The sequence below is a fragment of the Anthonomus grandis genome, chromosome 16, assembly GCF_022605725.1.
Source record: "Anthonomus grandis grandis chromosome 16, icAntGran1.3, whole genome shotgun sequence".
Taxonomy (NCBI): Eukaryota; Metazoa; Arthropoda; class Insecta; order Coleoptera; family Curculionidae; genus Anthonomus; species Anthonomus grandis.
In genome coordinates this window covers 21319424-21345431 of record NC_065561.1, presented here as the reverse complement: position 1 = coordinate 21345431, position 26008 = coordinate 21319424, and the positions used below count along the sequence as shown (strand labels likewise).

At 32.3% G+C, this 26008-nt stretch overlaps 2 protein-coding genes across 2 annotated transcripts in view; one reads left to right on the top strand and one right to left on the bottom strand.

The window, feature by feature from the left end:
• LOC126745919 (antichymotrypsin-2-like) overlaps positions 1-21321 on the bottom strand; it is a 75350-nt gene extending 54029 nt beyond the window's left edge. The window contains exons 1-2 of the mRNA XM_050453985.1: positions 21186-21321; positions 8095-8365 (exon numbers count right to left, since the gene is read on the bottom strand). Of these exons, the coding sequence (XP_050309942.1) occupies positions 8095-8365; positions 21186-21189 (275 nt within the window). The 5' untranslated portion in view covers positions 21190-21321. The remainder of the gene's footprint in view (positions 1-8094; positions 8366-21185) is intronic.
• Positions 1-26008, top strand: part of LOC126745923 (uncharacterized) — a 36418-nt gene that overhangs the window by 4724 nt on the left and 5686 nt on the right. The gene's annotated exons all lie outside the window — the stretch shown is intronic.

Genomic DNA, 26008 nt, shown 5'->3' with positions numbered 1-26008 from the left:
AAGATTCACATAGATATAAGATTCACATACTCATGATGTCCAATAATTCTCTATATGTAGAGGCGTTAAAATGAATATTTAAAATATAATCAATAATACTCCTAAGAAAATCGATTAAATAATTATGTAGTTCAAATCTAATCATTGACATTAGAAATAACTTTAATTTTCCAGAGATATTGATGATGATAATGATTTGTTCAAGTTTTCCAGGTATGTGAAATAATTTATAGTAAAAATTTTTTAATTTTATTCCAGGCAGTTGACGTTACTTTTGAAACCTTCCAGGCATTAATATTAAGATATACTGCATAATTAAATTTCAACAATTTGTTTTAAAACATTTATTCATTAATTTAAAAAAATTCAATGGCATGACAGAGATATATTGAAAGTCTCAGAAGAAGTAAAGAATAAACCGATAATAAAGAAGTAAATAAAATACAAAAGTCGTTGGTATGTATTATTAAAAAAAAAACATGCACTAAATGGTCTGGTCGGGATTTAATAAAGTTCCATGTATTAATAATAATTAGTATAAATGCTAAAAAAACCCCTAGTTGTTTCATGATAAACTTTATATTTAAACTACAAGGATTACATACATATCACTGGTTTAGTATTTTCTTAGCATCCGCTAGTTTTGCTCTTCAGATACTGAATTATCTTCTATGTACGATGAGCTACTAGTCATTTTTTTTAGAAACCCCTAGTTTGTTTTATTAACTTTTCAACTACGAAGATCCGACAACCCACTAGTTTTTTTTTTGACCAACCGCTAGTTACTTCCTGCATACGTTTCAAATTAGCTTCCATGTATTATAAACTACTAGTATTATTATTAATACATAGACATTAGTCATTCCAAAAGAGTACTTTAATAATTTAAAACGGACATTTTTGAATATAACTAAATAGTCCCTTATTTGGAACCTTATCCTATTTTATACATTGCAAATAATTTTGTTAGTTTTCCAGGCCGTTGACCTTATTTTCCAAGCGTTGGAAATAATTTTTCCAGTGACTTAAAATACATTTTTCAGGTATGTGAAATAATGTATAATTTCTTCCAGGCTTTTGAATAAATTTGTCATTTTATTCCAGGCAGTTGAAACAATTTTCCATATTTTTTAAGCTCTTGGAATGATTTTTATTTTTTCCAGGCCATTTTTCAAAAAAAAATTCATATTATTCCAGGCAGTTAAATTCATTCACTCTGCCTTAGTGGTTTTGGGTATCTCTGGTTATTTTTTCAATTTTTTTTTCAAATAATTTGATCCTTTTAATAAAAAGCTTTACTTGAAGATGTGGTCTTTTAGGGTGAACATTTTAAGGTATTAACGATTTTTGTACCCCAGAAACTTTTGAAAACACAGGCAATTTTGTAAAACAGCAAATCTTAACTTTTGAGGAAAAATCTTTCAGTCCATTTAAGAGCAATGTCTGCTGATGCATTTGACATACAAAGCCCCAAAATTTTATACCTAAAAAATTCACTCAGCTAAAGTGACTTTTTGCATGTCTGTTTCTTTTTTACAAAATTCCAAATTTTTTAAGATAATTTCGAAATTATTTGTGATTTTTTTATAAGAACCTTACTTAAAGATGTGGCTTTTCAGGGTGAACATTTTAAGGTATTAACAATTTTTGTATCTCAAACACTTTTGAAAGCAGAGGCATTTTTGTAAATCAGCCAATTTGAACTTTTGAGGAAAAACAATTTAATATACATTCCTTAGTATAACTTCACAACCACTAAAGATATTTTTTAAAAAGTCTTTCAGTCCAGTACAGAGTAAAGTGCTTTTTATTGAATATCACTCATGATATATTTTTGATCTTACTTTTATGGACTTTACTAAAAATGTTCAATGAATTTTTCCAAAAATTTGAATTTGTCTTGGCTTTTGGAGTAAATCTTTTAAGACTTCGAGGTATTTGTAATTTTTTTTAAGCATTTGAAGTCATTAAGCGAGACGGTATGGTGTGAGCAAGCAATAATTATAATGGTGAAAATACACCAAGTGCATGCATGTTTTCTGGCCGAAAAAAAGAGAATACGCCCAGGAGTTCTGGGAAAGTACAATCATTCATTTTTCTTTCATTTATTATAATGTTAAAAATAAATTGTGTCTCAGTACATTCACCTACTGTTGATCCATTAAATAAGTTCAAAAGCAAATTTTAATGGGTTCCCTATCCAAGAAAAAAGGACATCGTATTTCTTCGAGGTGCCAATGCATAGATTTTCATGATTTTTTCAATGGAAGCTTAAAAACATTCCAAAGAATACAATTTTCTCTTTGTAAGAGTAATAAAATTAATACATATGATAGGAAAATAAATAATTTTTTAAAATTATGCAATAAAAATCTGATCAAGTCAAGCTTGATTCAAAAAGATGACTTTAAGTAGGGTTAAATTAAAAACATGAATGAAACTCGTATTAAAAATTAGATAAAAAATATGTACAAAGAATTTACAGGTACCTCAAATTGGCATACTATTGATTTAATAAAAAAGAACAATTAACGTTAAATTATCCATTTACAACAAATTCGTATGATTAACGTCCAATTCCGCCTCAATTAAGGGAAGCGAGGGTGTTAGGTGGAAATCCTAATTTACTGCTAATGTCCGACACTGGTGGAATATACTCGCCCGTGGGTTGACAGCCGTTTTCGCCAGCGGTGGTGCACGGTGAATAGTCTACCGTATATGGTCTACCATCGTATCCTACACAGCAATCTTCACCTACAACGGCAAGAGCTTTATCGGTGGTGTCTTTGTTCTTAATTTCTCCAATTACGGCGTTTTGTTGTTGATCGCTTTGTCTACATACATGAAAACAAACATTTATTATAAGATACTGTAAGATTTTAATGAGGGTCATTTGTTACTAAAGACTAGATTACTATTACTAATTTGGACTCATAAAACACCATGGATTAAATAACCTTATATTTAATATTCACGCAGAAGAAAAGACTGCACTGTTGGTTTTAAAATTATTAAAAATAAAATGCGTTTTTAATAATGGATCTCGCGAATAAAGAAAGTACATAATTTAAATTTGCCGATGTTTCGCAAAATATATTTGCATCTTCAGGGTGCATTCAATAAGTTTTGACTTAAGTCTTAATGAACTTTTATACAGAAAGCTTGTTAGGTACGTGATATCAGACAATACATGGATATATACAATACTCTCAAAATTTAATTTATCACAGTAAAATAAAATAATTACGGTATAACTAGTAAAGGGAATCAGATCAAATTAAGATCCACAGTGAGATTGTTTATAAAAGTAATTTTTTATATATTACACAAGTTGTTCAAGTTAACGCTTTAATTGCCGGGCAAATTATTAAAAAAAATTATTATTTTTAGTCACTTTAGGTTAAGAAATAGGCTCTGAAATGCCTGGAATAAAATTCTGGAATTACTTTAGAATATCTAGAATTAGAAAAAAAATTAAAATTCGGTCAGACTACCTCCAAGTGACCGAAAGAGGATTAGGAGTAATTAAAAAATTGTTTAAGGTACTCCAAGTAATTGAAATAACTATAAGAGTCTTATGGGTAGTAAAAAAATGATTCCAGGCTCTAAAATGCCTGGAATAAAATTCTGGAATTACTTTAGAATATCTAGAATTAGAAAAAAAAATAAAATTCGGTCAGATTACCTCCAAGTGACCGAAAGAGGATTAAGAGTACTTAAAAAATTGTTTAAGGTACTCCAAGTAATTGAAATAACTATAAGAGTCTTATGGGTAGTAAAAAAATGATTCCAGGCTCTGAAATGCCTGGAATAAAATTCTGGAATTACTTTAGAATATCTAGAATTAGAAAAAAAAAAAAAAATTCGGTCAGACTACCTCCAAGTGACCGAAAGAGGATTAAGGGTACTTAAAAAATTGTTTAAGGTACTCAAGTAATTGAAATAACTATAAGAGTCTTATGGGTAGTAAAAAAAAGATTCCGGGCTCTGAAATGCCTGGAATAAAATTCTGGAATTACTTTAGAATATCTAGAATTAGAAAAAAAAAAAAAAATTCGGTCAGACTACCTCCAAGTGACCGAAAGAGGATTAAGGGTACTTAAAAAATTGTTTAAGGTACTCAAGTAATTGAAATAACTATAAGAGTCTTATGGGTAGTAAAAAAAAGATTCCGGGCTCTGAAATGCCTGGAATAAAATTCTGGAATTACTTTAGAATATCTAGAATTAGAAAAAAAAAAAAAAATTCGGTCAGACTACCTCCAAGTGACCGAAAGAGGATTAAGGGTACTTAAAAAATTGTTTAAGGTACTCAAGTAATTGAAATAACTATAAGAGTCTTATGGGTAGTAAAAAAATGATTCCAGGCTCTGAAATGCCTGGAATAAAATTCTGGAATTACTTTAGAATATCTAGAATTAGAAAAAAAAATAAAATTCGGTCAGACTACCTCCAAGTGACCGAAAGAGGATTAAGAGTACTTAAAAAATTGTTTAAGGTACTCCAAGTAATTGAAATAACTATAAGAGACTTATGGGTAGTAAAAAAAAGATTCCAGGCTCTGAAATGCCTGGAATAAAATTCTGGAATTACTTTAGAATATCTAGAATTAGAAAAAAAATATAAAATTCGGTCAGACTACCTCCAAGTGACCGAAAGAGGATTAAGAGTACTTAAAAAATTGTTTAAGGTACTCCAAGTAATTGAAATAACTATAAGAGACTTATGGGTAGTAAAAAAAAGATTCCAGGCTCTCGAATGCCTGGAATTACTTTAGAATATCTAGAATTAGAGAAAAAAATAAAATTCGGTCAGACTACCTCCAAGTGACCGAAAGAGGATTAAGAGTACTTAAAAAATTGTTTAAGGTACTCCAAGTAATTGAAATAACTATAAGAGTCTTATGGGTAGTAAAAAAATGATTCCAGGCTCTAAAATGCCTGGAATAAAATTCTGGAATTACTTTAGAATATCTAGAATTAGAAAAAAAAATAAAATTCGGTCAGATTACCTCCAAGTGACCGAAAGAGGATTAAGAGTACTTAAAAAATTGTTTAAGGTACTCCAAGTAATTGAAATAACTATAAGAGTCTTATGGGTAGTAAAAAAATGATTCCAGGCTCTGAAATGCCTGGAATAAAATTCTGGAATTACTTTAGAATATCTAGAATTAGAAAAAAAAATAAAATTCGGTCAGACTACCTCCAAGTGACCGAAAGAGGATTAAGAGTACTTAAAAAATTGTTTAAGGTACTCCAAGTAATTGAAATAACTATAAGAGACTTATGGGTAGTAAAAAAAAGATTCCAGGCTCTGAAATGCCTGGAATAAAATTCTGGAATTACTTTAGAATATCTAGAATTAGAAAAAAAAATAAAATTCGGTCAGACTACCTCCAAGTGACCGAAAGAGGATTAAGAGTACTTAAAAAATTGTTTAAGGTACTCCAAGTAATTGAAATAACTATAAGAGACTTATGGGTAGTAAAAAAAAGATTCCAGGCTCTGAAATGCCTGGAATAAAATTCTGGAATTACTTTAGAATATCTAGAATTAGAAAAAAAATATAAAATTCGGTCAGACTACCTCCAAGTGACCGAAAGAGGATTAAGAGTACTTAAAAAATTGTTTAAGGTACTCCAAGTAATTGAAATAACTATAAGAGACTTATGGGTAGTAAAAAAAAGATTCCAGGCTCTCGAATGCCTGGAATTACTTTAGAATATCTAGAATTAGAGAAAAAAATAAAATTCGGTCAGACTACCTCCAAGTGACCGAAAGAGGATTAAGAGTACTTAAAAAATTGTTTAAGGTACTCCAAGTAATTGAAATAACTATAAGAGTCTTATGGGTAGTAAAAAAATGATTCCAGGCTCTAAAATGCCTGGAATAAAATTCTGGAATTACTTTAGAATATCTAGAATTAGAAAAAAAAATAAAATTCGGTCAGATTACCTCCAAGTGACCGAAAGAGGATTAAGAGTACTTAAAAAATTGTTTAAGGTACTCCAAGTAATTGAAATAACTATAAGAGTCTTATGGGTAGTAAAAAAATGATTCCAGGCTCTGAAATGCCTGGAATAAAATTCTGGAATTACTTTAGAATATCTAGAATTAGAAAAAAAAATAAAATTCGGTCAGACTACCTCCAAGTGACCGAAAGAGGATTAAGAGTACTTAAAAAATTGTTTAAGGTACTCCAAGTAATTGAAATAACTATAAGAGACTTATGGGTAGTAAAAAAAAGATTCCAGGCTCTGAAATGCCTGGAATAAAATTCTGGAATTACTTTAGAATATTTAAAATTTAAAAAAAAAGTCTAAAGCTCAGTCAGATTACCTCCAAATGACTAAGAGAAACTTAACAATACTCCTAAGATTAGTGCAGGTAGTCCAAGTAACTCAAATGCCTGTAAGAGACTTTAAAAGAGACAAAAAAAATTCTTCTAGGCTTTCAAATGTCTGAAATAAAATCCTGGAATTACTTTAGAAGGTTCAGAATTAAAAAAAAAGGTCTAAAATTCTGTTAGATTACCTCAAAATGAGCGAAAGATTATTCTAGGCACTTCAAGTAATTCAGATGACCATGAGAGATTTATCAGTCGTAAAATAATTATTCCAGGGCTACAAATGCCTGGAATAAATGAATAAATTCCACAATTAATGATGAACAACTTCTCAAAAAAAAAAACAAAAAAATAATAACTCCTGTATTATCATCAAAAATAGTACAAAACCGTCAAATAGAACTTAGATAGGCATCACGTCGTCATTTTACATAAAGTTAGACGGCTTTAGATGTTCAATGAAAAACTAAATTTAATAATTTACAAAATTATCAAGAATTGGTACAAACGTATCGTGTCAAGCCAATTATTGTGAAGGTCAGTCAATAGCAAAATAAGCGGTCCTTAAAAATGTAGGAAAACTTAAAGGATCTAGGATCGGAATCACCGAGGATCTAATAAAAATCGACTTTTATATTTTTTTCAGACATTTTTTCCAAACTTGAGTTAAAGTTCAAAAATAAATGAATGAAGCACCTACCCCCACAAAATTAAAAATGGACAAATATCGGTGTCATCTGAAAAGACCTTTTCAACCGCTGGACAAATACGAAAAAGTGGAAATTATTATTTATTAATTACAAAATAACCAGAATGTAGTTTATGTTTATAAGTAATTTTTAATTTAATAAGCCGAATCTATATCCTCATTTTCCCAGCATTATTTCGATAAATAAACGTTCTTAAAACAATAAAAACATATATCTAGTTTTTTTTTTCAATTATAAATTTTCGATATAAAATGGAATTTTTAGTACAGGAGTGCCTATAAGGAATTTTCTTACAATTGATTGAACTTTCCACAGATTTCTATTAAAAACACTTAACTTCCTTACAAAAAAAAAAAGACATTTCAGAAACAGGAGGAATTGTAAGGAATTTTCTGACTGATTGAATTTCCTAAAGACTTCTACTGAAAAACCAGTTTAATTCCTCAATGGAATTCTTAATAAAGGGGTGCCTGTAAGTATTTTTTTTATAATTTCTAACTGATTTAATTCTCTAAAAGTTTCTATTGAAAAAAGGATGGAATAACTTACAAGAAAAGTCAAAATGTTAGAATTCCAAGTGCCTGTAAGGAATTCTCTTACAATTTCTATAAACGTTTAATAAACGAAAAATTAAAATATTGAAATTCTTTATACATAATTTATGTGAAAAGCCAAACATCTATCCAAGACTGAAGATTTCGAAATACTGTTTCAACGCAGAAACAAAATAATTTTGGCATTCAAGGAACTATATTAGGTCTATTATTATTTATTGAATGAATAGAGTTCCTTAACTTATTTCCAAATGACACCTTAACATCATGTCTTGGGAGTAATAAAAGTCAGAAAACAGAGGCAATGTTGCAAAAGTACAAAAACCTAAGCTTAATAAAGTAAATGTTTTCTTTTGTATTTACTATTACTATTATTTTAGTGTGATATAAACTTGAATGCATTAAACACTAAAGTAAACTTCATAAAACTTCAGTTCCTTTTCTAAGGCTTCCTATCTTAAATAAATGAAATGCTATTAAACTGACCCGTTGGCAGCGTTAGCCTGAACCTTAATATTCAGAACCTGAGCAAATTCGGCACTGGAAGCACCTCTGGCACCCTGGTAATTCAAAGAAAGGACGGCATTTGCACTAATTGGGGACAAAAAGATGTTTTCCTGAGGCTTCGCGTCTGCGGCCAAAACGCTGTGTAATTTCTGAGTGAAATCGCTGTTACCTAGCAGTACATCTCGAAGGGCCGTGCTCACCATGTTCGGAGTTATAATTGTCAAAAGTAAACGAAGGAGGAGTAAAAGACCTGAAAAGAACATTATTATTAGTTTGTTAGATCCAAAATTCTATAGCATAATAGTCTATTTAATAAATTCAATTAAATATTTTTAAAATTGATTGAATCTGGAAGTTGGGGGTTATAAATCATACCAAACAGATACAGCATACCGTTAAACTTCTTATAAAATTAAGTTGTTTTGTAGTGGAATTTAAGTCCTTGCAGTGGTTTTAAAATGATTGAGAATTCAGATCGAAATTAATTACTTTTAAATTAAATAATTAAAATATCAGCCATCAGTAGGTAATTAGCTTGAACAATAACTAATAAACTCATTTTATCAAGTTTAACAATTATTAATTAAAAAAAAGAAACCATTCAATTTTTTTAATGTATTTAACGATAAATAAAAAATAATTAGTAAAAATACAAAGGTAAAATAATTTATGAAAACCGATAACTTTTTGTATCACATTACCTTATCAAGTTTATTAATTAGAATTTTGATAATTGCTATTTCCCAATTAAAATATAAGGTTTTATTTCCTATTCAAAAGGTGGGAAGGAATTAATCAATATTTTTGCTGGTTTTTCATTGCTAAAACATTCAACTTATATGATGATTGATAATGAACTCATTTTAACTGCAATTATTCAATTGATTGAACATTTTTCAGAAAATCATTAAGAGAATATTGGTCAGTAATGACCCTAGTCGAACAGACCAAAAGGGTTAAACACCCTTTTATAGTGATTTTAACATATTTGTTATTAGTTCATATTTACTACAATTTAAAATAGCTCTGTTTTGCAGTACTTGCAACTTATTTATATCTGTTTTGTTTCTAAAATAAAGCGGTGACCCACAGAAATTAAAATGTGATTTTATTATGCAATTAAAAATTAATTTCTTTATTTGTATTGACATACTCAAAATAATAATTTAAATTTAACTGCTTATAGAATATACATCCAAGGAATTTCAGTTTGCCAACAATTTATGATTATTATTAAAATTTGTTGAGGCACAGCCTTAAGAGGTAGTATGGAATGACACCTTAATTTATCAAATATTTAATAGACTAGTCGCGAATTAATTAAGAGGCATACCTTAGCACTTAAAAAGTTGTGACCTTTGAAAAATTAAGGGCAACTGAAATTATCAGTTCTCCGGGCCGCATATTTACACATCCTCCTAGGCTACGGCACCGGGGTGCTAAAATCAATGAGGATGTGTAGTAACCGTTCCACTACAGATGCTCCCAGGTTTCGGCACCGCGCTTTTCGCGATCTTTTTGGTGCTATTTTAAAAATGTTAACATGTTTGTGATGATTTAAACAGCAAGAAAATAAGATTTGAGACTTACGAGATTGATATATTATATTAAGGATTTTTTAATTAATTTTGTACATATTATTATAGGTAGGAGTACAATTTTTTTTTGGTTAAAAGCTAGTGAATAGAAATAGAATTGGAAAAAATTTTTATCATATTATGCCTTTTAAAATAATTTGGTGTAGATTTTTTATATGCTGCATCTCAATTAAAGAAAGTACTTATTAGGAAGATACAATAAGTTTTAATATACAATATTTTTGTGACCAAATTCTTATAGTTTTTTATTTATTTGATTAGTAAAAAAAATTTTTGAAACTTGGCATGAGTCAATAAGTCTATAAATACTATCATTCGCTAGTTAAATTCAGATATCGACGAACGGACTTTTAAAAAACATTTATTGATACAAAAGGGCCTTAAAACTAGGTGAACAGAAATATGAACAGCAACGGTATTAGCCGAGGCTTTGACACAATATTAATGCTAACGATAAATTACAAGCGATTTCTTAAATATAAAAATAGTCCTAAGCTAAGCATTTTATAATGTAATATAAACAATTAATTGTGGTTTGAGGATATGTCTCCTCCACCCTCAGTTCTGTCAACGTCCTCGTTGACAAGTCTCTGCAGGATTCTCAAAGGGATGGCCTTCTTTCTTCCTTGTTTTTGCCAATGGTAGATGATCAATGCTAAGCAGCATAAAAGAATGATTGATATTGTCGTAAGAACATAATTGTGCATTGGAACATGTTGTGCTAGGTCATGGAAATGTATTGGTTTGATGATATCTTCTTGGATTTTCTTAGGGTCTTGAAGATGTCTAATTTCTAGATTGATTGAATTATTGGTGTTTGGGACTTTTATAATTTTTGGAATTATGACTGAAATATTGTTGATGGCTAATGAGTATTTGTGTTGATTAATTATTACGTCACATTGACTTTGAATAAGGTTGCAGTCTTGGAGTATAATCTTCTGAAACTGGAAGCAATCTTCATAAATTGTTTCAGGGCTTTTTGTACAAAATAGGAGTGCATTTCTATAAGTTAAGGTATGTACCTTAAAATTGTTTAGAACAGTGGCATACTGACAATTTTTGGGTAAAATACATCCATTGGCAATTGGTCCAGAGCAGATCCATTGTGAGTTGACTTCTTCGCATTGGCTATACCATAGTTCGTTGCAATAGTATTTACTAGGACTTATAATTAATTTTGATTCATTATTTGGCACAGGATAAACTAATTCTAAATTACATACATTTTGTTCAAATATGGGTATCTTAATTGCTAGAATTGCCATTTCATTTAAAATTAAAAGGCCGGTTTTACAGATTAAGGTTAATTCCGATAAATGCTTAATTGGCCATAGTGCATTTTTAGGATAGTGAACTTTCAAGTATTGCCATATTTCATTGATTTGTTTTAATGTTAAAATTTCGAGATCTAAAGTTTCTAGGTGTCCAAAAGATAAAATACGTAATATTTTTTCTAAAAATTGATTTAAGTTGGTAATCTGAATATATTGACTTTGCAGATTTAACATTAAATTAGACTGGGTATTTGATTTAGAAATTTCATTACGTATGTTTTTCGAGTTCTCGTTAATCGTGTGAATATTATTTTTAAACTCTTGCATTATATTTCCTGCGAATGAACTAAGGTCGTTGATTTTGTGCATAGACTCAAGCTGATTAAATTTCAATATTTGCAAATTCTGGGTAATAACCTCTAGGTCATTGTTATCTAAGTTTCCTGTAATGAACTTGATACCACTTCCTAGGTAGTTTATTAAACCTCGTTTTTTTCGATTCTGCATAATATTTAAGTTATTTTCGTCAAATACATTTAACTTTGCGAAAGTGTCATATGTATCATTTAATGCTTTAGAAGTCAAATAAAATTGTGATTTAATTAAAATACTATTTTGATTATTTACAGAGGGTTGCATAATTAATAAATTGGTAAATAATTGGGATAACGAATACTTAAGGCTACTTATATTAAAGGGTATATATGTAGTATGATATTGACTTATTACTAAAGAGGGAGCAACTTCTTCTATATAATATCCATTATTGTGGAGTTTGTGCACCTGAAGTGCTTGGCAAGGGCTCGTTTGATTGAGTAGGGCCAGGATCAGGGTCGGGATCAGGTGGCTGAAAAGGTATAGATTTTTTTCTAAGTCTTTTGATTTTTCTAAGATGAGTAGATATTGGTTTTTTCTTAGCGGTACCTGTTATTTTATTTTTGTCTATTTGAGATACTTTTAGGGGTACGTACTGTGGGTTCATTTTATTTCTAAGGGTAGTTTTCTTATATACCGTATCATCTGGGAGTATTTCTGGAGGTTTTTCTGTGTTTTTATTTTGTTTTTGAGTATTTGTAGCTTGCTTGTTGTAAGCTGTTTTATAAATTTGTTCGTGGAATGGTAGTAACTCCTTTTTTCGTCTGTCATTATATTGCTCAAATAAGGTTAGGTCGTTATCGATGTTCGGTTCGTTTACGTAAGGGCCATATAATATGGAAAAGGGCGAGTGACCTGTTGTCGAGTGAATACTTTGATTGTAGATTAAGACTGCGGAAGTCATGAGATTTTGAGGGGTTTCATCGGGATTTTGCATCTTCAGAATTCTTAGTTTTTCTAAAAGTGTGGAATGCAATCTTTCTACAGGACTGTTGGAGGAAGAATTTCCTGGAGTAGTGTAATGAACTTCTATACAGAAAAGTTGACAGAATTCTTTGAATAAATTATTTTGAAATTCCTTACCCTGGTCTGTGACGATTTTTAAGGGGGTGTTATGATGTGAAAAGTAATGACGTAGTTTGTTTAAAATAGTAAGGGCGTTTTTATCAGTTATAAAATAGGCTTGGGCATATTTCGAGAATGAATCTATTATTGTTAGAAACTGACAATTTAAAAACTGAAAAATGTCTAAGTGAAGTGTCTTAAATGGTTTTTCAGAGAGCAAGGGTCCTTCGTAAGCGATTTTGTAAGGGTGTCTTTCATATTTATTTTGAAGGCATATTTCACATGAATTAATAAAATTAGTTATCGAATCTCGTAGTTTAGGCCAATAATATTTTTGTTTAATATGGTTATATGTTTCTGTTATACCGTTATGGTTACTTTTGTGATAATTGGCTAAAATTTCCTTTTGTTGAGTCTGGTCAGTCACGTCAAGGACGTAAATGCTGGCAAAGACTAGTTTTACGGTTGTATTTAGATTAGAAAATACTTGTCTTCGAAACTCGAGTTTTAATTCGTCATTTTTAATAAATATAGTAAAGGTAACATCTGGTTTAATTATGTCCTTGATAATTTTTAAAATGTGTTGTTCCTGATTTTCTTTTGAAATTTTTACAAAATGATGGTTTTTATTAAAAGGTTTAGTGTAGGTGTGTTTAAATTCATCGCCGTAGTCGATGACAAGACGATTTGATGCATAATTGAGGGGTAATTCTGATATTGGGATATTCTTTCCTTCTGTATCATTATTGGAGTGTGCAGTGACGTCAGAATCGTCGTCGTTTACGACAGGGTTAACAGGGTTTGAGATGTTTTGGGCTGGAGCGTCTTCTTTGTATCTTTCATTAAAGACAAAGTCGGCTAAGTCAAAATCGGATAAGTTGGCAACTGTATTGTCAACATTTGGGACATTAGACTGTGAATCGGTATCATTTGTTTCAAGAGTGTTAAGATTAATGCGGGAGAGAGCATCTGCTACTAGATTCTCTTTTCCTTTTTTATAGTGAATTTCGAAATTGTATTCCTCTAGTTTTATTTTCCAACGAATTAATCGGGAGTTGGGTTCTCTGATTTTTGAAAGCCAAACTAGGGGATTATGGTCAGTTTCAATTAGGAATTTTTGGCCATATAAGTATGGACGAAAATGTTTAGTCGAGTCCACTATTGCGAGAAGTTCTTTCTCTATAGTTGAGTAGTTTTTTTCTGCCGAATTTAGGGTTCTGGAAAAGAATGCTATTGGGTGGTCATTTTGCGATAGCACACTGCCTATGGCTATGTTGGAGGCGTCGGTGGTGAGCTTAAAGGGTTTTGTGAAATCAGGGTATTGCAAGATAGGGGAATTGGATATGAGTTCTTTGCATTTTAAAAAGGCATTTTTATACTCTAAATTTTCTATATCAATTTGAGTATTTTTCCGTAGACATCTCGTTAAAGGAAAGGTAATTTTGGCGAAATTTTTGATAAATCGGCGATAGTAGCCTACAAGCCCTAAAAAGGCTTTAATTTCTTTCTGATTTCTTGGTATCGGGTAACGTTGGATTACTTCAATTTTTAAAGGATTGGGTTTTATTCCCTCGGAGGTAATGATGTGTCCTAGGAAAGCTACCTCTTTACTCAGGAATTCTGACTTATCAGGCTGTATTTTGAGATTAACTTCCCTTACTTTTTTAAATATCTGACGTATATGATCTATGTGTTCAGATAGGGATTTAGAAAAAATAACTATGTCATCCATGTAGACAAAGCAAAATTTGTATAAGTAATCACGGAAAACTTCATCCATCATACGTTGGAACGTAGCGGGTGCATTTTTGAGGCCGAAGGGCATTCTGAGGTATTCATAGTGACCATTGTTGACAGTAAAGGCCGTTTTTTCAATAGAATCGGGATCCATTTCTATTTGATGGAATCCTTGGGCGAGATCTAGGGTCGTGAAGTACGTGCATTTTCCGAGATTATCTAAAATTTCATCTATTCGGGGAAGAGGCCATTTTTCTTCTATTGTCTCGTTGTTAAGGGATGTATAGTTTATCACCATCCTATGTTTCTGGATGCCTGAAGCATCGGGCTTTTTTGGGACTATCCACACGGGTGCGGAATACGGAGATATTGAAGGACGAATTATTTTATTCTCTAGTAATTTCTGAATTTGGGATTGTATCTCAATATTCATTAGAGGGGGATGTCGAAAGGATTTTACATAAATAGGTCTGTCTGTTTTAGTTCGAATTTTATGTTTGGTTTGACTGGTAAAACTGAGGTCACATCCTTCGTGATACATTATGTCTTTGTATTCATGACATAAAGGTAAAATTTTTGATTTTTCGAGAGGGGTTAAGTGATCGAAACGTAAGATGTTTTCAGGGTTGAATTTTTCTAAAATTGGGTATGATGGGTCTAGTATATCAAATTGATCTTGGGGGATGACTTTCATCCTTTGATGAAAATTTACGTGGACGGTAGGCGTGGGGTTGGGAATAGTGCAAAAGCCATTTTCAACTTTTACTAAACTGTCAGGTATAATATGATTTTTTATGTCAAACGAGGGCAAAATAGCGACACCATTTTCGAAATTTACTGGTATTTTTAAAAAGTTATTATTAAAGTTGTGTATCGGATGCAAGAGGGGTTTATTGTAAGCCAAAGAAAAGGGTATTATTGTATTTTCCAACTTAAGGGTTTTGCTTTCATAATCTAGCAAGGCTTTTAAGTTTTTAAGATCTTTTGATCCTATTAAGGCATCGAAATCGTTATGCCAATTCAGTACTCTCATTTTAAATTCGTTTTTTATGCCTAGTTCTTCTAGCAAGGAAATTTTTAAATTTTTGGTTTCTTTATAAGTGTTCTTGCATGCAGTTACTTCGAAAGGTTCGATAAATATTTTGTCGGAATATTTGTTTGCAATTTTAGGAGATATGATAGAGTCAGAGGCACCGGAGTCAATTAAAATTGTCAAGTGCTTTTGTGGTAAATAAAAGTATGGGAGTTCAATTTGTTGTGCTACGTTATTTAAGTTGATGGTAGATCTGGGCCTGATTTCGGAAAATTTGCGAAATTATCAATTTCGAAATTTTGTTCGGAAGTGGGGTAGTGATTTTGGTCATTAGGATTCGTTAAGGTGGGATCGAAAGAGGTTTCTTCATATTGAAGGTTTGGCTCGTAATATTCAGAATAATGTTGGGGTGAATAATCAGTATAATGTTCAGACTGGTTATCTTCGACATAAGGCACATCGGGATAAGAGTTAGCGTTGGTCTCAATGTTAGTTAACTCTTGGGACACAAAATTTCGGGGGCCTGATGATTGGAAAAAGTTTGGTTGTCGAAAAGGCATTCTTTGTTGATACTGCCTAGAGGGTCCAGTTATGGAGATTGACATTGGAGTAGGGGGGTCTAATTTAGGTTTATTATGATTTTGGGGAGCGAAGACGTTTCTTGGTTTTCCAAAAACTTGAGCATTTGTCGGATAATGTCTTTGAACTGGTCTAGGTCGAATTTGTATGGGTTGACTGGGAAATTGTTGCTGGGGGAAGGTCATGGGGGGTTGATTCTGGGGTAGTAATCTTACGGGACTTTGGAAGCTATTTTGTTTTACATAGGAATTATGGTTATTATTATTAGTAAATTGGTTATTATGAACATTAGACAGATTTGAAAAATTTACCTGTGATTCAATCATATTATAGTTAATTACATGCGTATATGCATCATCAAGTGTATTAGGGCGTTGTAACATTAACATCGTTTTTAATGTCTGAGGCGAATTGGCTGTCAGAATTAAAACCGAAGTTTTTTCTATTTGATTAATTAAAATTAATTTCGCATTTACATCTGAGACTTCGCAATGTAATTTAGAAAAAATTCTTTGTACAAAGGATTTGAGTCTATCTACAAATTGTAATATGCTTTCATTTTTATTGATCTTAAAGTATTGTAATTGTTGGTGTAAAATTTGATAAGTGATAGGATCACCGAACTTTATCCTTAGGGCCTCTTTAATTGAAGGCCATGAATCTAAATCTGGTCTAGAAAGTAAAAAGTCTCGAGCATTGTCAATTAACTTTGACTTAATGGCTGCTAAAACAACTTTATTTTGATCAATACCATCAATTGTAAAATATAATTGGTAAAATTCATCTATGGATATTATAAAACTTTCCAAATGGTTTTGAATTCCAGAGAAGGTTGGTAAGAGAGAAGTGTGGAATCTTATGTTTTCCATTTTAATATTTAAATTAGGTTTAGATAAATTAGAATCTAAAGTTAAGTTATCTAATAGGTTACTTATGCTATCTAAATTATTTTGATCGGAAATATTTTGACTATTTAAATTAGAAATATTTGAATTTTCGTTTTCAACTACTAATCCTAAAGATGCCCTATTTCGTATTAATATGTTTTTTAATTTTTGCGACGGATATGGACTAGACATTAAATAATGGCAATTCAAACAAAAACTTACAGTACAATCAAGGGATGACCCATAGAGCTTGCACAGTAGAGGTTCACAACCAAAGGAGTCCCTATAAAGGCGTGGCTTGAATCGTTCTGGTCCAGATGAGATGTTTGGGAAGGCAGCACTTGGATCAGCTAGGTCCCTGACAACACGGTAGGCGGCTTAGCAGTTTCTCGGCTTGGTCTTCTCCAAAAGGGTCGCAGTACCAAGGGTTGCGGTACTTGGGGTTGGTCGATGTCTTCAGATTCTTGATGGATAGTGCACTAAGATTTGACAATCACTTTTACACAACGGTAAACCGATAAAGGGTAAAATTGCACTATCCTGTTCGCAGCGCCAGTTAAATTCAGATATCGACGAACGGACTTTTAAAAAACATTTATTGATACAAAAGGGCCTTAAAACTAGGTGAACAGAAATATGAACAGCAACGGTATTAGCCGAGGCTTTGACACAATATTAATGCTAACGATAAATTACAAGCGATTTCTTAAATATAAAAATAGTCCTAAGCTAAGCATTTTATAATGTAATATAAACAATTAATTGTGGTTTGAGGATATGTCTCGCTATAAAATTGACAGTTGTAATCAAAATGGCGGCTGGGCGCCATCTTGAAAAATAAATTTAAATGGGAAGGGGGGGGGGGGGGGGGAAATTAAAGATCCGCACTGTACAGGGTGGCCCAAATTCGAGCATCATCATTGGGTTCGCACAAACCGTAAGAGAGGGTTAAATTATGGCAAAAAAATTCCGTTTAAAAAATTTGAAAAATCCGGATACGTTCGGATATATTCGGGAAAAAAAACAACATTTGTAAAAATCTTATCACTTAACCACCCTGTATTTAAATTTTAAAGAAAAATAAACTTTTTGAGATGAAATAATTGCCCTGTTTGATGTGCAATTAAAAGAAAAGCAATACATATCGTCGCCCTAAAGTGTAAACCTGCCAAGTCACATTTTACCTATTTTACAGGAGAGTCAAAAAACCGCCTAAATCAACTACATTTTACCTAAATTATTGTATGTTTGCCTTGTTTTATTGGTTTTTATTAAATAAATGATAATATAATAGAAACAATATAAAACTGTGTATAACAAACTGTTTTAAGTCAATAAATAAAAATAGGCAGGTTTGCATTTTGTAAACTCAAATTTTGGCTGGACTTGGCAGGTTATCCCCATAATAATAATTAATATTTTATTACAAAAAAATACTAAAATTATTTAAATTAACAAAGTAAAAAGTAAGTGAAAAATAATATTATATTCTTAACATAATTTTATCCTAAATTACTTTGTTTTATGGGGCAAGTCATCATAAAATGTGTGGTAGTCCCGGGGCAAAGTTTTTTTTATAGCCTGTAGATCTTCATATTTTCGGGAAGCTATTTTAATTCTCTCTAAGTGAAGTGGACTTAAATCTTCCCATAAATATGTTCTAGATATTCGGCTTTTCCTTTGTGGAAGAATTTCCCACGAGTCCGAAAAATGAATTTTATAGAAAATATCTCCTTCAGAGCCAAAAATCAATAGTCTGATTTTTTTATAATATTGCACACAATTAAAAAAGTCGTAAGTAAGATAGTTGACATCATACGGCGCAGGAATTTTTCTTGCCTGTTGGCAAACAGAAATATAATCAGCAGGTATATTAATTACTCTATTATAATGTTATGGGCAATAGCAATGTTAAGTAAAACATTCGACATAGTGCAGTTGCGATTTTGGTATCCACATCCATCAGAATATATAATAAGGGTGACTTTTTCATTAGGATCTTCTGGAGGTGTAATATTTGGCAATATTTTTTTTTCTAAAAAAAATAACCATATGCTTGCAAATTCTTCAGCATTAAGTTCACCTTCAGATTCATTCCATAGAAAGCAATAAGCGTCTGAACTCATTAAATTATAAAAACAAAATTCTGCATTTGAAGTTTTGTTTTATAATATAAAGTAGACATTTTAGATACGGGACACATTAGCACAGCTTGCAAATCCACCGTAAATACATAATATTTTTGTGTATATTTATCCTTTTCCTCCTTTGCCGCATTTTTCTTTTGTATGTGACCAACCTTGATGTCGCCAACCTTGTAACTAACGCATTGATCTTTTTTCGGGTGAAAAATGGCATAATTTTTTTCTTCAAAAGCCTTGGAAAATGTTGCTATAGAAAGCGGCTATACATTTTTTGATTCGCACCAATTATTGATGTAAAAATCATAAAGATTTTGTTTAGATTGCCACTCAGCTAAAAGGTTTTTTTTTTCTGATGTTGATCTGCAGTAATGAGACTCCATGACTGGCAATGATTTTAAAAATTGCAGTAAACATTCACGGCGCAATTCGAATGGCTTCTTTTGACCTTCCATTGACGTTTCTTTTTGAACATTAGGCGAACAAGAATGAAAAGACCGTTTCCAATGGAGTATCGTCCAGCGACCTATTCCTAAAGTGGTAATGAACATTGACCTACAAACTCTAAGGTTTTCTTTTCCTACTCTTAAAAAATATTGAAGGGTTTGACCCCTTTTACTTTCATTTTCTTTTTGTCGGTTTCTGTGTCTTTTAGGTGGCATAGAAAAGACAAGAGTGTTTACATAAACTTTTTTTCCGCCCAAGTCATTTTCCAAAAGTTGTTAAAAATAAGTTGCCTTTGACCTTCATTTACTGCAGAGCATTTTAACATTCCTTTAGGGTTTAGTTTACATTTGCACCTTTCCTTCATTTTTTTTGGATTGTTATAGGTCCATTTTCCATTTTTTTTGTTTCGTCCCAAGTAACTTTGACCCCTTTCTCTTAACTTTCTATTTTTTTCAGCAAACCACGTTGATTCTTGTACTTGAAAGCGCTTTTTACGTTTTTTACTTTTTATCGGATAACTATAAGATGAGCCTGAGTCGGAATCCGACTCAAGCTAGCTTCGTCATCGGAAATATCAAAAATTGTAGATTCTATATTGGATTATTTTTTAATATGATTGATTCCTGATGTAGAAGCACGAGGAGCTTCATTTAAGTTGTCCAGTAAAGGAATTTCATTCAGTACAATAACTTCTTTACAATTATCTAATTTTTGCACATTTTCGGCTATTTGGAAGTTTTCAAAGGGTTGATTTTCTTTTATGGGAGAGTCTAATATATCCACTGGTAACTCCAACGACAGGGGAATTTAGTCTACACCACTGCTTTCCCCAAAAGAATACTCCCAAGTATTATGCTCAGAGTCTTCTCCCAGCTCTGAGTCTTCGGTTTCATTTGCTGTTTGGCCGATGGCCATATCAAGGACATCGGGTTTACATAAATATATATTTTTTTGACATACAATTTTTTGTTTATTGTGGTTAACAGGCTTTTCTATAAAAGTAAATACCATAACAGTAACTTATTGCTGTACTAAAATATTATATTTTATTTAATTTGTCTAATTGTAAGAAAATTAATTAATAATATTATTTAATTTTGTAAGGTTTTTGTTAAGTAGAAAAACTTTTTCTCCTCATGATATTTAAAAAAACATTTAAGAAATACTGCAAAGTCCTATTAAAACAATAAACGATCATTACCGCTGAATAAAACATAATTACTGCATGCAATTTGGATAACAATGTTTTAACAACTTACCTCTTGTGTGTTATTAAATAAAAAAAATATTTCAAACGCCCAAAATACTAGAATGACACCGACTATGAATAAACAGTCTTGGCTTGGACACCATATGCCTGGAGCAGCCATAAATGCCATAAAGAGCTTCATTTTTCTCAATGGAAACGTTGTTGTATGGTACAGAAATTATGTTCGATCAAAGCACTTTATACTATTAAAGATTCTCATTTCCGAGTGGAATTTTACTTTACTTAGGAGGCATTTCCTGAGCATATAAATCTCTTCTAAGAATAGAATTACCAAGGAGGGTTCGAGGGTGTCAGCAATTCCCCTATTCTAGTGTAAAAGAGATTAAAATATCTTAAATGATGCCTTTAAGTTAGCTCTTATTATATTTGACCCTCGGAGGCCCAATGCATTTGCAGTCGTCATTCAACAATTCCAGAAGATCATTGATAAATAATATGAATAAAAGGGAAGCACATCAGTGGGACCTTTAAGGAACTCCAGATATTACACAATGATTTGATTCTTTCATCTTTATTTGGCTTAAAGAACTTTCAATTTCACCTTGTTAAAAGCCTTTGCAAAGCCGGTGTAGGTAGCATAGAAGAGCTTTCTTAAATGTAGCAAGATTCTCTTTAAGTATATTCATAATTCATATACTTATAATACATATTATTAACTTACCCATGTTATAAACTCTTATCAAAAGAAACGCCCGAATTATTTATAATAATCGATAACTACACGCTCTTTGAACTAACCGAAATCCAAAAGTGCACTCCATTATATACTTGTATAAAAATCGTAAAACGAAAATAATATATAGGGTGATAAAAATTCTTCAATGTTGATCGTTGGCGCTTAGTAATTCTTATTATTGTGTGTTATGAGGGAGCTCTTATCAGCTCGAGCAACTATGACTGATTTTTATATAAGGAAAAAAATACGCAGTTTAGAATGCCAATTTGCTGACCCTTGCTTAGATAACACCATCAGTGGGACACGATTTAATTAAATCCCAGTTTGGATGCTCACATAGAAGTTTCTCCAAGTTTTAGTGTGAATATCAATTAAAAGGATACGAAAAACGAGTCAATAGTCCTGTATATTAATTAACTAAGGCTGAAGTAAGCGTTCAATGGAATTAATTAGGCAACTTAAGTGATTGTGTAGGTGGAGTTTTTTTAATACCCTGTACAGTAGGAATGCAAACGTTCCAGTGCCATTCGAATTTTTAATCGATTTCCAGAAACAATAGACAAATAAATATTTTTTAAGGGTCCATAACTAAATTATTCAATTTCATTATAAATGACAATATATAATAAATTTATGTAGGAATATATAGGCTGTTTTAGTATAGTTAGAACGGATCATGTTGAAAGTCTAAACCGATATTATTGATGAAAAAAAACCTTAAAAGATGGAAAATTTGTCCTAACTCTATACCCCCCCGTATCGAATTTTTTCACCAAAAATTGATTTTTTTCGAAATCAAACTAAGTATACCAGCGTCTTATTTGGGTCACCTAGATTACGAAAACACCGGGTTATAACAGGATCCGAGCAGAACTAAGGGAATGAGAGCACTTTGAAAATCCTGAAAAAGTCGTTTTCGACGTCCGTTTTTGAGGCCAAAAATGGGCATCAAAAATGCCATATCTCGGCTATCGTAAAAGCTACGACTTTGCGGATGGTCTCGTTGGATTTAGAACGACGAAACTAAGACAAAACCGTTGGAATTTTCCCGATAGCTCCCATAGAAGCCGAGATATCGGCCTTCAAAGTTTGGGATTTTTCATTTTTCAGGTATACCCCCCCGTATCGAATTTTTTCACCAAAAATTGATTTTTTTCGAATTCAAACTAAGTATACCAACGTCTTATTTGGGTCACCTAGATTACGAAAACACCGGGTTATAACAGGATCCGAGCAGAACTAAGGGAATGAGAGCACTTTGAAAATCCTGAAAAAGTCGTTTTCGACGTCCGTTTTTGAGGCCAAAAATGGGCATCAAAAATGCCATATCTCGGCTATCGTAAAAGCTACGACTTTGCGGATGGTCTCGTTGGATTTAGAACGACGAAACTAAGACAAAACCGTTGGAATTTTCCCGATAGGACCCATAGAAGCCGAGATATCGACCTTCAAACTTTGGGATTTTTCATTTTTCGGGTATACCCCCCCGTATCGAATTTTTTCACCAAAAATTGATTTTTTTCGAATTCAAACTAAGTATACCAGCGTCTTATTTGGGTCACCTAGATTACGAAAACACCGGGTTATAACAGGATCCGAGCAGAACTAAGGGAATGAGAGCACTTTGAAAATCCTGAAAAAGTCGTTTTCGACGTCCGTTTTTGAGGCCAAAAATGGGCATCAAAAATGCCATATCTCAGCTATCGTAAAAGCTACGACTTTGCGGATGGTCTCGTTGGATTTAGAACGACGAAACTAAGACAAAACCGTTGGAATTTTCCCGATAGGACCCATAGAAGCCGAGATATCGACCTTCAAACTTTGGGATTTTTCATTTTTCGGGTATACCCCCCCGTATCGAATTTTTTCACCAAAAATTGATTTTTTTCAAATTCAAACTAAGTACACCAGCGTCTTATTTGGGTCACCTACATTACGAAAACACCGGGTTATAACAGGATCCGAGCAGAACTAAGGGAATGAGAGCACTTTGAAAATCCTGAAAAAGTCGTTTTCGACGTCCGTTTTTGAGGCCAAAAATGGGCATCAAAAATGCCATATCTCAGCTATCGTAAAAGCTACGACTTTGCGGATGGTCTCGTTGGATTTAGAACGACGAAACTAAGACAAAACCGTTGGAATTTTCCCGATAGGACCCATAGAAGCCGAGATATCGACCTTCAAACTTTGGGATTTTTCATTTTTCGGGTATACCCCCCCGTATCGAATTTTTTCACCAAAAATTGATTTTTTTCAAATTCAAACTAAGTACACCAGCGTCTTATTTGGGTCACCTAGATTACGAAAACACCGGGTTATAACAGGATCCGAGCAGAACTAAGGGAATGAGAGCACTTTGAAAATCCTGAAAAAGTCGTTTTCGACGTCCGTTTTTGAGGCCAAAAATGGGCATCAAAAATGCCATATCTCAGCTATCGTAAAAGCTACGACTTTGCGGATGGTCTCGTTAGATTTAGAATGACGAAACTAAGACAAAACCGTTGGAATTTTCCCGATAGGACCCATAGAAGCCGAGATATCGACCTTCAAAGTTTGGGATTTTTCATTTTTCGGGTATACCCCCCCGTATCGAATTTTTTCACCAAAAATTGATTTTTTTCAAATTCAAACTAAGTACACCAGCGTCTTATTTGGGTCACCTAGATTACGAAAACACCGGGTTATAACAGGATCCGAGCAGAACTAAGGGAATGAGAGCACTTTGAAAATCCTGAAAAAGTCGTTTTCGACGTCCGTTTTTGAGGCCAAAAATGGGCATCAAAAATGCCATATCTCAGCTATCGTAAAAGCTACGACTTTGCCGATGGTCTCGTTGGATTCAGAAGGACGAAACTAAGACAAAACCGTTGGAATTTTCCCGATAGCTCCCATAGAAGCCGAGATATCGACCTTCAAAGTTTGGGATTTTTCATTTTTCAGGTATACCCCCCCGTATCGAATTTTTTCACCAAAAATTGATTTTTTTCGAAATCAAACTAAGTATACCAGCGTCTTATTTGGGTCACCTAGATTACGAAAACACCGGGTTATAACAGGATCCGAGCAGAACTAAGGGAATGAGAGCACTTTGAAAATCCTGAAAAAGTCGTTTTCGACGTCCCGTTTTTGAGGCCAAAAATGGGCATCAAAAATGCCATATCTCGGCTATCGTAAAAGCTACGACTTTGCCGATGGTCTCGTTGGATTCAGAAGGACGAAACTAAGACAAAACCGTTGGAATTTTCCCGATAGCTCCCATAGAAGCCGAGATATCGACCTTCAAACTTTGGAATTCTTCATTTTTCGGGTATACCCCCCCGTATCGAATTTTTTCACCAAAAATTGATTTTCTTCGAATTCAAACTAAGTATACCAGCGTCTTATTTGGGTCACCTACATTACGAAAACACCGGGTTATAACAGGATCCGAGCAGAACTAAGGGAATGAGAGCACTTTGAAAATCCTGAAAAAGTCGTTTTCGACGTCCGTTTTTGAGGCCAAAAATGGGCATCAAAAATGCCATATCTCGGCTATCGTAAAAGCTACGACTTTGCCGATGGTCTCGTTGGATTCAGAAGGACGAAACTAAGACAAAACCGTTGGAATTTTCCCGATAGCTCCCATAGAAGCCGAGATATCGACCTTCAAAGTTTGGGATTTTTCATTTTTCAGGTATACCCCCCCGTATCGAATTTTTTCACCAAAAATTGATTTTTTTCGAAATCAAACTAAGTATACCAGCGTCTTATTTGGGTCACCTAGATTACGAAAACACCGGGTTATAACAGGATCCGAGCAGAACTAAGGGAATGAGAGCATTTTGAAAATCCTGAAAAAGTCGTTTTCGACGTCCGTTTTTGAGGCCAAAAATGGGCTCCAAAAATGCGAGATCTTAGCTAATAGAAGAGTTTCGACCTTGCTTTATATATATATACAGGGTGTATATATTTATATATATATATAATTGAATTGTATGAAAAAAATAATAAAAATAGGGAGTTTCCATTTAAAAAAATTGATTTTTAATAATTTTTTAATTTTAATTTTTAATACTACTTTTCGACCCCCCTGTATTTTTTTTAGTCAAATATTAAAATAGTCTTTTAAACTGGTCGTTCCTTTAAAATAAAACGAAAACTAACCAATAAATAGAAGCTACTAAAAGGGAGTAATCGGTAATTATGTTAGGGCTTATAAACATAATTTTTCAAATGAAATTAAAAATATGTCAAAAACGGTTAGGCTTATGGGAGGTATGGGACATTATACACAAAATATAAAGAAAGCCAAAAATGTAAAAATATACAGGATGTTCCATTTAAAATAACGAAGTTGATACCTACTTCCGATATAGCCGGACATAACTGTCAAAATATTTTAGTTGTGTGCGGCCCCCATCGACTGTGCCACGTTGCCAAATTTTCAGAATTTTTGAAAAAAAATAGTTTTTGAGATATCGATCGTGTCTATTCGTCGTGAGACGTATATATATAACAAAAAAATTTTATTAATTTTTTTTCATCAATTTTCTTGAGGCATCGGTCCTGATGGGGGCTATTGTTGAAATAAAATGCTTTTTAAGTTACCACCAAGCTTTTCGAAAATGTTTATTCTCTTCTTCAGGGCTAGAAGAAATAATATATAATTATTTTTGCTTGTACAATGGAAATTCGTTATAAGTATACTTATTACTATTCATTTAATTATGAAAGTCTACTATGAGGGCACATCTTTGTTGGTTTATTTAGTCGTACATATACGACGACTGGTCAAATTCTTTAATACACTGATTTTGTATTTTTTTTAA